Below are 12,790 nucleotides of genomic sequence, written 5' to 3' on the forward strand. Positions count from 1 at the left end.
TTTCAAGTTTCTTGGTGTCCACATCAGCAACGAACTATTATGGTCCAAACACACCAAGACAGTTGTGAAGAGGGCACGACAACACCTTTTCCCCCTCAGGAGACTGAAAAGATTTGGCATGTGTCCCCAGATCCTCAAAACGTTATACAGCTGCACCATCGAGATCATCCTGACCGGTTGCATCACCGCCTGGTATGGCAACTGCTCGGCATCTGACCGTAAGGCGCTACAGAGGGTAGTGCGTACGGCCCAGTACATCACTGGGGCCAGGCTTCCTGCCATCCAGGACCTATATAATAGGCAGTGTCAGAGGAAGGTTCCAAAATGTTTTAGAAACTCCAGTCACCCAAGTGATAGACTGTTTTCTCTGCTACGGCACGGCAAGCCATACCTGAGTGCCAAGTCTAGGACCAAAAGGCTCCTTAACTTCTCTGGGATAGGTGGGACGGTAGCGTCCCACCTCGACAACATCCGGTGAAATTGCAGAGCGCCAAATTCTAATTAAATTACTATAAATATTTTACTTTAATACAATCACAAGTGCAATACACCAAAATTAAGCTTTAACTTCTTGTTAATCCAGGCACCGTGTCAGATTTCAAAAAGGCTTTACGGCAAAAGCAAAGTATGCTATTATCTGAGGACAGCACCCCATCAAACAAACACATGACAATCATAATTCAACCCGCCAGGCGTGACACAAAACTCAGAAATAACGATATAATTCATGCCTTACCTTTGAAGATCTTCTTCTGTTGGCACTCCAATATGTCCCATAAACATCACAAATGGTCCTTTTGTTCGATTAATTCCGTCGTTATATCCCCAAAATGTCAATTTATTTGGCGCGTTTGATTCAGAAAAACACCGGTTCCAACTCGCCCAACATGACTACAAAATATCTAATAAGTTACCTGTAATCTTGGTCCAAACATTTCATACAACTTTCCTAATAATTTATAACGTAAATAATCAATAAAATTTAAGACGGGATAAACTGTTCAATAGAGGATAAAATGAAAGTGGAGCGGGCGCCAGTTCACGCGCCCCAAACACAACAGTCCACTAGACTCGACTCCCAGAAAGGAAAGGGCTACTTCTTCACTTCTCAAAGGAAAAACACCAACCAATTTCTAAAGACTGTTGACATCTAGTGGAAGCAATAGGAACTGCAAGCATATTTCTAATAAAACGCGCTTGCCACAGAAAACTAATCGAAAACAGATTGACCTCCAATTTTTTTTTCCCTGGATGGATTGTGCTCGGGGTTTCGCCTGCCAAATCAGTTCTGTTATACTCACAGACATTGTTCAAACAGTAATAATAATAATATGCATATCCTAGCTTCTGGGCTTGAGTAGCAGGCAGTTTACTTTGGGCCCGCTTTTCATCCGTACGTGAAAATACTGCCTCTATCCCAATGAAGTTAACAGCTTCTACCCCCAAGCCATAAGACTGCTGAACAATTAATCAAATGGCCACCGGACTATTTACATTGACTCCCCCCTCCATTTGTTTTGTACACTGCTGCTACTCGCTGTTTATTATCTATGCATAGTCACTTCACCCCTACCTACATGTACAAATTACCTCTACTAACCGGCCTCATTATTGTTATTTTGTTACATTTTATTATTTTTTACTTTAGTCTATTTGGTAAATATTTTCTTAACCAACAATGCAGTTCAAAAATTAGACTTAAGGGCTTGTAAGTAAGCATTTTACGGTAAGGTCTACACCTGTTGTATTCGGCGCATGTGACAAATAAAGTTTTATTTGATATAGCCATCACTTTGTGGCTGTGGTAACTAGTGGAAACTGAATGTAACCTAATGGAATAATGTCGCAGATAATAAGATAAAACAACAGTAGTCTACACTTGATATATATTTTTCAAGGTCGGCTAATATAACTGATCTATATAATCTGATTATTTTTGACAAGACAAACATAGACCTACCAGTTAGAAAATCATTTGTAGACTAGATCAAAAAAATATCTAGGCCTAATACTGTTTTCAACAATGATTTAATGAGATTGATTTTGGCTTTACTAACAATTTAAATAAAAAATAATGACATTACCAACAAATCACAGTTCTGGTATAACCAATGTTTATATGTAAAGACGGCTCTTTACTAAAGAGAGGTAGCTGTAGCTAACTAACTAACTCTAAGTAAGCATGAACTCTCTCTTCTCTCTCCTCCCTTCTCTCTCCTCTCTTCTCTCCTCTCCTCCCCCAGACACATTCCCCCTCCTCCACCAGCCCCACCAAACCTGAGGAGGAGGAGGAGCCTAACTCAGGGGCCGTGACCCAGCAGCTGAATGGCAGCCCTGCAGCCTCCGCTATTGGCCAGCCTCTGGATCTGCCCCCACTGGCCCATCCAATCCCGTGTGCCTTAGCAAGCAGAGACAACCAAACAGAGGAGGCCCCCTGTTGCCTTGACGACTGTCCGTCAGACGGAACGCTAACGAAGGAGGCGTGATGAGGCTATCCCAGAATGCACCAGGGTGTTCTGAAAAAAGCTGTCTGTGTTTCACTGCCGTCTGCCCTGCCCCTTGATTTTTGTCACGTGGTTTTATTTTATCTTAACGATCAGAGGTTTTTCTCCATGAAGTCCGTATGTATGTAAGCCCCTGCCTCCCTAAAGCCCCGGCCCCATGGCCCGTCGCTATAGTAACCCCTGATGTTCTGATGGTCCCTCCCCACTGTTAATATTCCTACCGGGATCCTTACAGTTAGACTTGAACTACGGTGTTCAGTAGTAGTAGTGTGTTTAGATACACTAACGTCGACACTACCACACACTGTTTGCTAGGTGCCTGGGTTTGGTTGCCATGCTTAGTGTGTAATGGTTTGGTTGCCGGGTGTGTCGGTTGTTGCCATAGGGACCTCATGGTGAGCTCAGAGTTCTAGAGGTGTCAGAGGAGGAATAGCGAAAGAAGAAGCTGACGAACGAATGAGTGCAGTGTTTGTGTGCTAAATAAGCGTGGTTTACCCCCAATAATGATTTATTAGTGTTAGCCGCGCTGCTAACCACCCAGAGCGCGTGTTTGCATTGCTCTGACCCTTCAGTAGCATTTGCACCGCTAATACATTAGCATGCTAACGTAGCCAACACCTTGAATAACATTAGCACTTGCCCTAATATGTTAGCGTGCTAAGTTAGCCTAGCCCAGCCGTGTTGAGACCCCCTGACCACAGATGTATGTACGCACCTTAACCTGACGCTCCAACGTATGGAAGCTCATCCCCTATATTAGATTATATCCCCTATGCTCTGATTGTATATCCCAACGGGAAGCACTTGCTAATGTTGGATTCATTGATTTAATATTGATTATTGATGACCAGACCTCCAGACTGTTTGTCTGAGAGAGTTCCCTTGCGACCTAGGAAATCACTTTGATCATTGACCTCAAGGTCTATTTTAACATGGCCGTTATGTAAACGAGACCTGTTTGAATGGGATCAGAGTAGGGCTGCACAATTCATCCAAATCGCAATGTTGACATGTGCAATATCCATATCGCAATATTTTGCAACCCCACTCAGCCACGTGAACGGTCCGTTTTTATAGTTGACTCTGTCGTCCCTCTCCTCTTGCGGCTGCTTCCCACAACGAAGCTCCAAACCCTGTCAGTCAAGCAGCACAGTTCCTCTTCTGTTAGATTCACTAGAAGTTTGCATGCTGTTCTGTTAGGTCAAATGCCGTCAACACATTGTTCCAAACAAGAATGATGCTGCTTCCCACTTTGCTTCTTAATATAAATCATTATATTTCTCTGATTCCAACTGTGTTTTGATCGATCAAAAGTCAAATTGTAATATTTGTTTAAAGAAATAATAATGTGCCAATATGGTGCAGCTCTAGAACGGAGTGGTCTTCAGAGGAAGCGGTTTTAAAAGGAATCCTCTAGCAGGTCAAAACATTCAGACGATCAGAGATAGAGGACGTCTTTGTATCTGTGCCGTTATTGCATCTATGACAGTATGGGCAGCGCTATTGAGGCTAGCTCCATTTTAAAGTAGTCCATTTTCTTCACAGTTAGCTAATCCCTCCCAGTTTGATATGACTTCAACAGGGTCACCAGGAGGGATCAGCCAATGAAGTTGGGAGGCCCACCCAGTTGACTACATTAAAATGGTGGAAGCCTTAAATGGCGCTGCCCATACTAATACAGCCTGTTGGCCACTAGAGGCCTCTATCATTCTCTATGGGCCAAGTATGGTGCCACGTCAGGGGACGGGAGCGCCTGACGCTGCCAAGCTCCTCTTCTGACTGGCACCGTGTCGAAATGAACCCAAGGCTGCATCTCAAAGGGCATTCCCTGCACTACTACTTCTGTTCATCAGAAGCACTGCATTATGGGGGGTTAGGTTGCCTTTAGAGACCAGACCTGATGAAGTCCCAAAGCATACACCCACACCAGCCCTGTCAGCTGGCTGGCCAATCAGGACAGGCCTGGTAGCACCGCCTCCCCAACCCGGCCTGGTGATTGGTTAGCAGTTTCCACGGCGATAGCCCAGCATTCTAAGCTCTTTATGTAACAGGAAGCACTTCCCCCAAACCACTTAGCCAATCAGCAGGGGTTTGAGGTGAGAACACTTGAATGTTCTGCCCACAATCTAAAGATCCTAAATAGTTTTAATGTTTAAACTCTTTATGTTATCATTATAGTAGAGGATAAAGTACCCTTTAGCAGGTCTGCTCTGAGACCAATCAGAGTGTTGACTTGTTTTAATGTCAGTAGTAGACTGCAGAGAGATAGCAGAGAGGAATCAGTTTTAATGTTGGTAGTAGACTGCAGAGAGATAGCAGAGAGGAATCAGTTTTAATGTTGGTAGTAGACTACAGAGAGATAGCAGAGAGGAATCAGTTTTAATGTTGGTAGTAGACTACAGAGAGATAGCAGAGAGGAATCAGTTTTAATGTTGGTAGTAGACTACAGAGAGATAGCAGAGAGGAATCAGCTTTAATGTTGGCAGTAGACTACAGAGAGATAGCAGAGAGGAATCAGTTGTAATGTTGGTAGTAGACTACAGAGAGATAGCAGAGAGGAATCTGTTTTAATGTTGGTAGTAGACTACAGAGAGAGAGCAGAGAGGAATCAGTTTTAATGTTGGTAGTAGACTACAGAGAGATAGCAGAGAGGAATCAGTTTTAATGTTGGTAGTAGTCTACAGAGAGATAGCAGAGACCAATCAGAGTATTGACTTGTTTTAATGTCAGTAGTAGACTACAGAGAGTACCTGTTCCCTACATACTGTTGGTCAGGGCCCAAAGAGCATCCTGTTCCCTACATACTGTTGGTGAGGGCCCAAAGAGAATCCTGTTCCCTTCATACTGTTGGGCAGGGCCCAAAGAGCATCCTGTTCCCTACATACTGTTGGTCAGGGCCCAAAGAGCATCCTGTTCCCTACATACTGTTGGTCAGGGCCCAAAGAGCATCCTGTTCCCTACATACTGTTGGTCAGGGCCCAAAGAGCATCCTGTTCCCTACATACTGTTGGTCAGGGCCCAAAGAGCATCCTGTTCCCTACATACTGTTGGTATTGTCGTGGAATATTGCTTCAAAAATATAACACTCTTACAAGAACCTTTGAATTCAATATAGACTTTAATACAGAGTAGCAAAGCCGAGCCCTTCCATGGAAGGACCCTATTCCACACGCAACAGAGCCGAGCCCTTCCATGGAAGGTCACTATTCCACACGCAACAGAGACCAGCCCTTCCATGGAAGGACCCTATTCCACACGCAACAGAGCCGAGCCCTTCCATGGAAGGTCCCTATTCCACACGCAACAGAGACCAGCCCTTCCATGGAAGGACCCTATTCCACACGCAACAGAGACCAGCCCTTCCATGGAAGGACCCTATTCCACACGCAACAGAGACCAGCCCTTCCATGGAAGCACCCTATTCCACACGCAACAGAGACCAGCCCTTCCATGGAAGGACCCTATTCCACACGCAACAGAGCCGAGCCCTTCCATGGAAGGTCCCTATTCCACACGCAACAGAGACCAGCCCTTCCATGGAAGGACCCTATTCCACACGCAACAGAGACCAGCCCTTCCATGGAAGGACCCTATTCCACACGCAACAGAGACCAGCCCTTCCATGGAAGGACCCTATTCCACACGCAACAGAGACCAGCCCTTCCATGGAAGGACCCTATTCCACACGCAACAGAGACCAGCCCTTCCATGGAAGAACCCTATTCCACACGCAACAGAGCCGAGTCCTTCCATGGAAGGACCCTATTCCACACGCAACAGAGCCGAGCCCTTCCATGGAAGGACCCTATTCCACACGCAACAGAGACCAGCCCTTCCATGGAAGGACCCTATTCCACACGCAACAGAGACCAGCCCTTCCATGGAAGGACCCTATTCCACACGCAACAGAGACCAGCCCTTCCATGAAAAAGACTAAATTCTCATATTACGGAGTCCCATCTTTATAGTATTCTGTCTTTGCATAACGTATAGAGTCCCCTCCCTCTAAATAAAAATAGCTTCCCTTGTTCTTCACCATTATCTCTCCATCTCAGTTCTCTCTTGTTAACGCCCACATCTGACAGCTGTATAGGTTATAATGGTAGCAGGGCCCTGGTCCTATATGTTCCATTCCTTATATAGCCATTCTGTCTCAGCTCTTCAAAGTGGACAACCTAAATGCTGCTAATAATGGAAATGGAATCAGTCATGAGTTTTGCTCCCACAGTATTTCCTACAGAATTACATTTACATTTAAGTCATTTAGCAGACGCTCTTATCCAGAGCGACTTACAAAATGGTGCATTCACCTTATGATATCCAGTGGAACAACCACTTTACAATAGTGCATCTAAATCTTTTAAGGGGGGGGTTAGAAGGATTACTTTATCCTATCCTAGGTATTCCTTAAAGAGGTGGGGTTTCAGGTGTCTCCGGAAGGTGGTGATTGACTCCGCTGTCCTGGCGTCGTGAGGGAGCTTGTTCCACCATTGGGGTGCCAGAGCAGCGAACAGTTTTGACTGGGCTGAGCGGGAACTGTGCTTCCTCAGAGGTAGGGGGGCCAGCAGGCCAGTGGTGGATGAACGCAGTGCCCTTGTTTGGGTGTAGGGCCTGATCAGAGCCTGAAGGTATGGAGGTGCCGTTCCCTTCACAGCTCCGTAGGCAATCACCATGGTCTTGTAGCGGATGCGAGCTTCAACTGGAAGCCAGTGGAGAGAGCGGAGGAGCGGGGTGACGTGAGAGAACTTGGGAAGGTTGAACACCAGACGGGCTGCGGCGTTCTGGATGAGTTGTAGGGGTTTAATGGCACAGGCAGGGAGCCCAGCCAACAGCGAGTTGCAGTAATCCAGACGGGAGATGACAAGTGCCTGGATTAGGACCTGCGCCGCTTCCTGTGTGAGGCAGGGTCGTACTCTGCAAATGTTGTAGAGCATGAACCTACAGGATCGGGTCACCGCCTTGATGTTAGTGGAGAACGACAGGGTGTTGTCCAGGATCACGCCAAGGTTCTTAGCACTCTGGGAGGAGGACACAAGGGAGTTGTCAACCGTGATGGCGAGATCATGGAAGGGGCAGTCCTTCCCCGGGAGGAAGAGCAGCTCCGTCTTGCCGAGGTTCAGCTTGAGCTGGTGATCCGTCATCCACACTGATATGTCTGACAGACATGCAGAGATGCGATTCGCCGCCTGGTTATCAGAAGGGGGAAAGGAGAAGATTAATTGTGTGTCGTCTGCATAGCAATGATAGGAGAGACCATGTGAGGATATGACAGAGCCAAGTGACTTGGTGTATAGCGAGAATAGGAGAGGGCCTAGAACAGAGCCCTGGGGGACACCAGTGGTGAGAGCGCATGGTGCGGAGACAGATTCTCGCCACGCCACCTGGTAGGAGCGACCTGTCAGGTAGGATGCAATCCAAGCGTGGGCCGCGCCGGAGATGCCCAACTCGGAGAGGGTGGAGAGGAGGATCTGATGGTTCACAGTATCAAAGGCAGCAGATAGGTCTAGAAGGATGAGAGCAGAGGAGAGAGAGTTAGCTTTAGCAGTGCGGAGAGCCTCCGTGACACAGAGAAGAGCAGTCTCAGTTGAATGCCCAGTCTTGAAACCTGACTGATTAGGATCAAGAAGGTCATTCTGAGAGAGATAGCAGGAGAGCTGGCCAAGGACGGCACGTTCAAGAGTTTTGGAGAGAAAAGAAAGAAGGGATACTGGTCTGTAGTTGTTGACATCGGAGGGATCGAGTGTAGGTTTTTTCAGAAGGGGTGCAACTCTCGCTCTCTTGAAGACGGAAGGGACGTAGCCAGCGGTCAAGGATGAGTTGATGAGCGAGGTGAGGAAGGGGAGAAGGTCTCCGGAAATGGTCTGGAGAAGAGAGGAGGGGATAGGGTCAAGTGGGCAGGTTGTTGGGCGGCCGGCCGTCACAAGACGCGAGATTTCATCTGGAGAGAGAGGGGAGAAAGAGACATAGCACAGGGTAGGGCAGTGTGAGCAGGACCAGCGGTGTCGTTTGACTTAGCAAACGAGGATCGGATATCGTCAACCTTCTTTTCAAAATGGTTGACGAAGTCATCCGCAGAGAGGGAGGAGGGGGGGAGGGGGAGGAGGATTCAGGAGGGAGGAGAAGGTAGCAAAGAGCTTCCTAGGGTTAGAGGCAGATGCTTGGAATTTAGAGTGGTAGAAAGTGGCTTTAGCAGCAGAGACAGAAGAGGAGAATGTAGAGAGGAGTGAGTGAAAGGATGCCAGGTCCGCAGGGGAGGCGAGTTTTCCTCCATTTCCGCTCGGCTGCCCGGAGCCTTGTTCTGTGAGCTCGTAGTGAGTCGTCGAGCCACGGAGCAGGAGGGGAGGACCGAGCCGGCCTGGAGGATAGGGGACAGAGAAAATCAAAGGATGCAGAAAGGGAGGAGAGGAGGGTTGAGGAGGCAGAATCAGGAGATAGGTTGGAGAAGGTTTGAGCAGAGGGAAGAGATGATAGGATGGAAGAGGAGAGAGTAGCGGGAGAGAGAGAGCGAAGGTTGGGACGGCGCAATACCATCCGAGTAGGGGCAGAGTGAGAAGTGTTGGATGAGAGCAAGAGGGAAAAGGATACAAGGTAGTGGTCGGAGATTTGGAGGGGAGTTGCAATGAGGTTAGTGGAAGAACAGCATCTAGTAAAGATGAGGTCAAGCGTATTGCCTGCCTTGTGAGTAGGGGGGGAAGGTGAGAGGGTGAGGTCAAAAGAGGAGAGGAGTGGAAAGAAGGAGGCAGAGAGGAATGAGTCAAAGGTAGACGTGGGGAGGTTAAAGTCACCCAGAACTGTGAGAGGTGAGCCATCCTCAGGAAAGGAACTTATCAAGGCGTCAAGCTCATTGATGAACTCTCCAAGGGAACCTGGAGGGCGATAAATGATAAGGATGTTAAGCTTGAAAGGGCTGGTAACTGTGACAGCATGGAATTGAAATGAGGAGATAGACAGATGGGTCAGGGGAGAAAGCGAGAATGTCCACTTGGGAGAGATGAGGATTCCAGTGCCACCACCCCGCTGGCTCGATGCTCTAGGGGTATGCGAGAACACGTGGGCAGACGAAGAGAGAGCAGTAGGAGTAGCAGTGTTATCTGTGGTAATCCATGTTTCTGTCAGCGCCAGGAAGTCTAGGGACTGGAGGGTAGCATAGGCTGAGATGAACTCAGCCTTGTTGGCTGCAGACCGGCAGTTCCAGAGGCTGCCGGAGACCTGGAACTCCAGTATGACTGAGTTCATCGTTTTGTTCCTGTGAAGATCGTCTTCAGAATGAAATCCAGGGTTTGATTGATCAGACGTAAGATCGTAATGGTTACACGAGAGAGTGGACCTGCTGCTGATCTTCAGCCTTATTGGGGACGGTTTTCCACAACAGGGCTCATAGGGTCTGGTCAAAAGTAGTGCACTTTGTAAGGAATAGGGTGCCATTTGGGCCACTGTGTTAATGTTTAAATGATTAATAGCCTACCGATTCCATCCGTTCCACTGAGACAAAACAAACAGGCCTTTTAACTTGTCATCAACATGAACACCAGGGTTTGATAGATGGATGATTATTGGTTATTCACAGGACTGGAGCCGAAGCATACAGAACAGAGTGTTGCTAGGAGTGTTGGACTAACCTCTACAGGACAATAGTAACAGTATTGGACTAACCTCTACAGGACTGTAGGACAATAGTAACAGTATTGGACTAACCTCTATAGGACTGTAGGACATTAGAAACAGTATTGGACTAACCTCTACAGGACAATAGTAACAGTATTGGACTAACCTCTACAGGACAATAGTAACAGTATTGGACTAACCTCTATAGGTCAATAGTAACAGCATTGGACTAACCTCTACAGGACTGTAGGACAATAGTAACAGTGTTGGACTAACCTCTATAGGACTGTAGGACAATAGTAACAGTGTTGGACTAACCTCTACAGGACAATAGTAACAGTATTGGACTAACCTCTACATGACTGTCGGACAATAGTAACAGTATTGGACTAAACTCTACAGGACTGTAGGACAATAGTAACAGTATTGGACTAACCTCTACAGGACTGTAGGACAATAGTAACAGTGTTAGACTAACCTCTACAGGACTGTAGGATAATAGTAACAGTATTGGACTAACCTCTACAGGACAATAGTAACAGTATTGGACTAACCTCTATAGGACTGTAGGACAATAGTAACAGTGTTGGACTAACCTCTATAGGACAATAGTAACAGTGTTGGACTAACCTCTACAGGACAACAGTAACAGTATTGGACTAACCTCTACAGGACTATAGGACAATAGTAACAGTGTTGGACTAACCTCTACAGGACTGTAGGACAATAGTAACAGTATTGGACTAACCTCTACAGGACAATAGTAACAGTATTGGACTAACCTCTACAGGACTGTAGGACAATAGTAACAGTATTGGACTAACCTCTACAGGACAATAGTAACAGTATTGGACTAACCTCTACAGGACTGTAGGACAATAGTAACAGTGTTAGACTAACCTCTACAGGACTGTAGGATAATAGTAACAGTATTGGACTAACCTCTACAGGACAATAGTAACAGTATTGGACTAACCTCTATAGGACTGTAGGACAATAGTAACAGTGTTGGACTAACCTCTATAGGACAATAGTAACAGTGTTGGACTAACCTCTACAGGACAACAGTAACAGTGTTGGACTAACCTCTACAGGACTGTAGGACAATAGTAACAGTGTTGGACTAACCTCTATAGGACTGTAGTAACAGTATTGGACTAACCTCTACAGGACTGTAGGACAATAGTAACAGTGTTGGACTAACCTCTATAGGACTGTAGTAACAGTATTGGACTAACCTCTACAGGACTGTAGGACAATAGTAACAGTGTTGGACTAACCTCTATAGGACAATAGTAACAGTGTTGGACTAACCTCTACAGGACAATAGTAACAGTATTGGACTAACCTCTACAGGACTGTAGGACAATAGTAACAGTATTGGACTAACCTCTACAGGACAATAGTAACAGTATTGGACTAACCTCTATAGGACAATAGTAACAGTATTGGACTAACCTCTACAGGACTGTAGGACAATAGTAACAGTGTTGGACTAACCTCTATAGGACTGTAGGACAATAGTAACAGTGTTGGACTAACCTCTACAGGACAATAGTAACAGTATTGGACTAACCTCTACATGACTGTCGGACAATAGTAACAGTATTGGACTAACCTCTACAGGACTGTAGGACAATAGTAACAGTATTGGACTAACCTCTACAGGACTGTAGGACAATAGTAACAGTGTTAGACTAACCTCTACAGGACTGTAGGATAATAGTAACAGTATTGGACTAACCTCTACAGGACAATAGTAACAGTATTGGACTAACCTCTATAGGACTGTAGGACAATAGTAACAGTGTTGGACTAACCTCTATAGGACAATAGTAACAGTGTTGGACTAACCTCTACAGGACAACAGTAACAGTATTGGACTAACCTCTACAGGACTATAGGACAATAGTAACAGTGTTGGACTAACCTCTACAGGACTGTAGGACAATAGTAACAGTATTGGACTAACCTCTACAGGACAATAGTAACAGTATTGGACTAACCTCTACAGGACTGTAGGACAATAGTAACAGTATTGGACTAACCTCTACAGGACAATAGTAACAGTATTGGACTAACCTCTACAGGACTGTAGGACAATAGTAACAGTGTTAGACTAACCTCTACAGGACTGTAGGATAATAGTAACAGTATTGGACTAACCTCTACAGGACAATAGTAACAGTATTGGACTAACCTCTATAGGACAATAGTAACAGTGTTGGACTAACCTCTACAGGACAACAGTAACAGTATTGGACTAACCTCTACAGGACTGTAGGACAATAGTAACAGTGTTGGACTAACCTCTATAGGACTGTAGTAACAGTATTGGACTAACCTCTACAGGACTGTAGGACAATAGTAACAGTGTTGGACTAACCTCTATAGGACTGTAGTAACAGTATTGGACTAACCTCTACAGGACTGTAGGACAATAGTAACAGTGTTGGACTAACCTCTATAGGACAATAGTAACAGTGTTGGACTAACCTCTACAGGACAATAGTAACAGTATTGGACTAACCTCTACAGGACTGTAGGACAATAGTAACAGTATTGGACTAACCTCTACAGGACAATAGTAACAGTATTGGACTAACCTCTATAGGACAATAGTAACAGTATTGGACTAACCTCTACAGGACTGTAGGACAATAGTAACAGTATTGGACTAA

General features: G+C 45.8%; 1 protein-coding gene and 1 long non-coding RNA gene across 3 annotated transcripts in view; one reads left to right on the forward strand and one right to left on the reverse strand.

Annotated features, from left to right (window-relative positions):
- The window catches only part of LOC106566332 (constitutive coactivator of PPAR-gamma-like protein 2), a 276,908-nt gene extending 273,118 nt beyond the window's left edge, over positions 1-3,790 (forward strand). For both annotated transcript variants that reach the window (XM_045692805.1, XM_045692806.1), the window contains exon 16: positions 2,244-3,790. In XM_045692805.1, coding sequence (XP_045548761.1) covers positions 2,244-2,486 — 243 coding nt within the window. In that variant the 3' untranslated portion in view covers positions 2,487-3,790. The remainder of the gene's footprint in view (positions 1-2,243) is intronic.
- Positions 3,791-10,574: 6,784 nt separating this feature from the next.
- LOC106591537 (uncharacterized) lies at positions 10,575-11,682 on the reverse strand. Its single transcript, XR_006758476.1, has 3 exons — positions 11,652-11,682; positions 10,934-11,009; positions 10,575-10,663 (listed from the first exon to the last, which is right to left on the reverse strand). It is a non-coding gene; the product is annotated as an uncharacterized lncRNA (long non-coding RNA).
- Positions 11,683-12,790: the final 1,108 nt, after the last annotated feature.

The sequence above is a fragment of the Salmo salar genome, chromosome ssa13 (assembly GCF_905237065.1).
Source record: "Salmo salar chromosome ssa13, Ssal_v3.1, whole genome shotgun sequence".
Classification (NCBI taxonomy): Eukaryota; Metazoa; Chordata; class Actinopteri; order Salmoniformes; family Salmonidae; genus Salmo; species Salmo salar.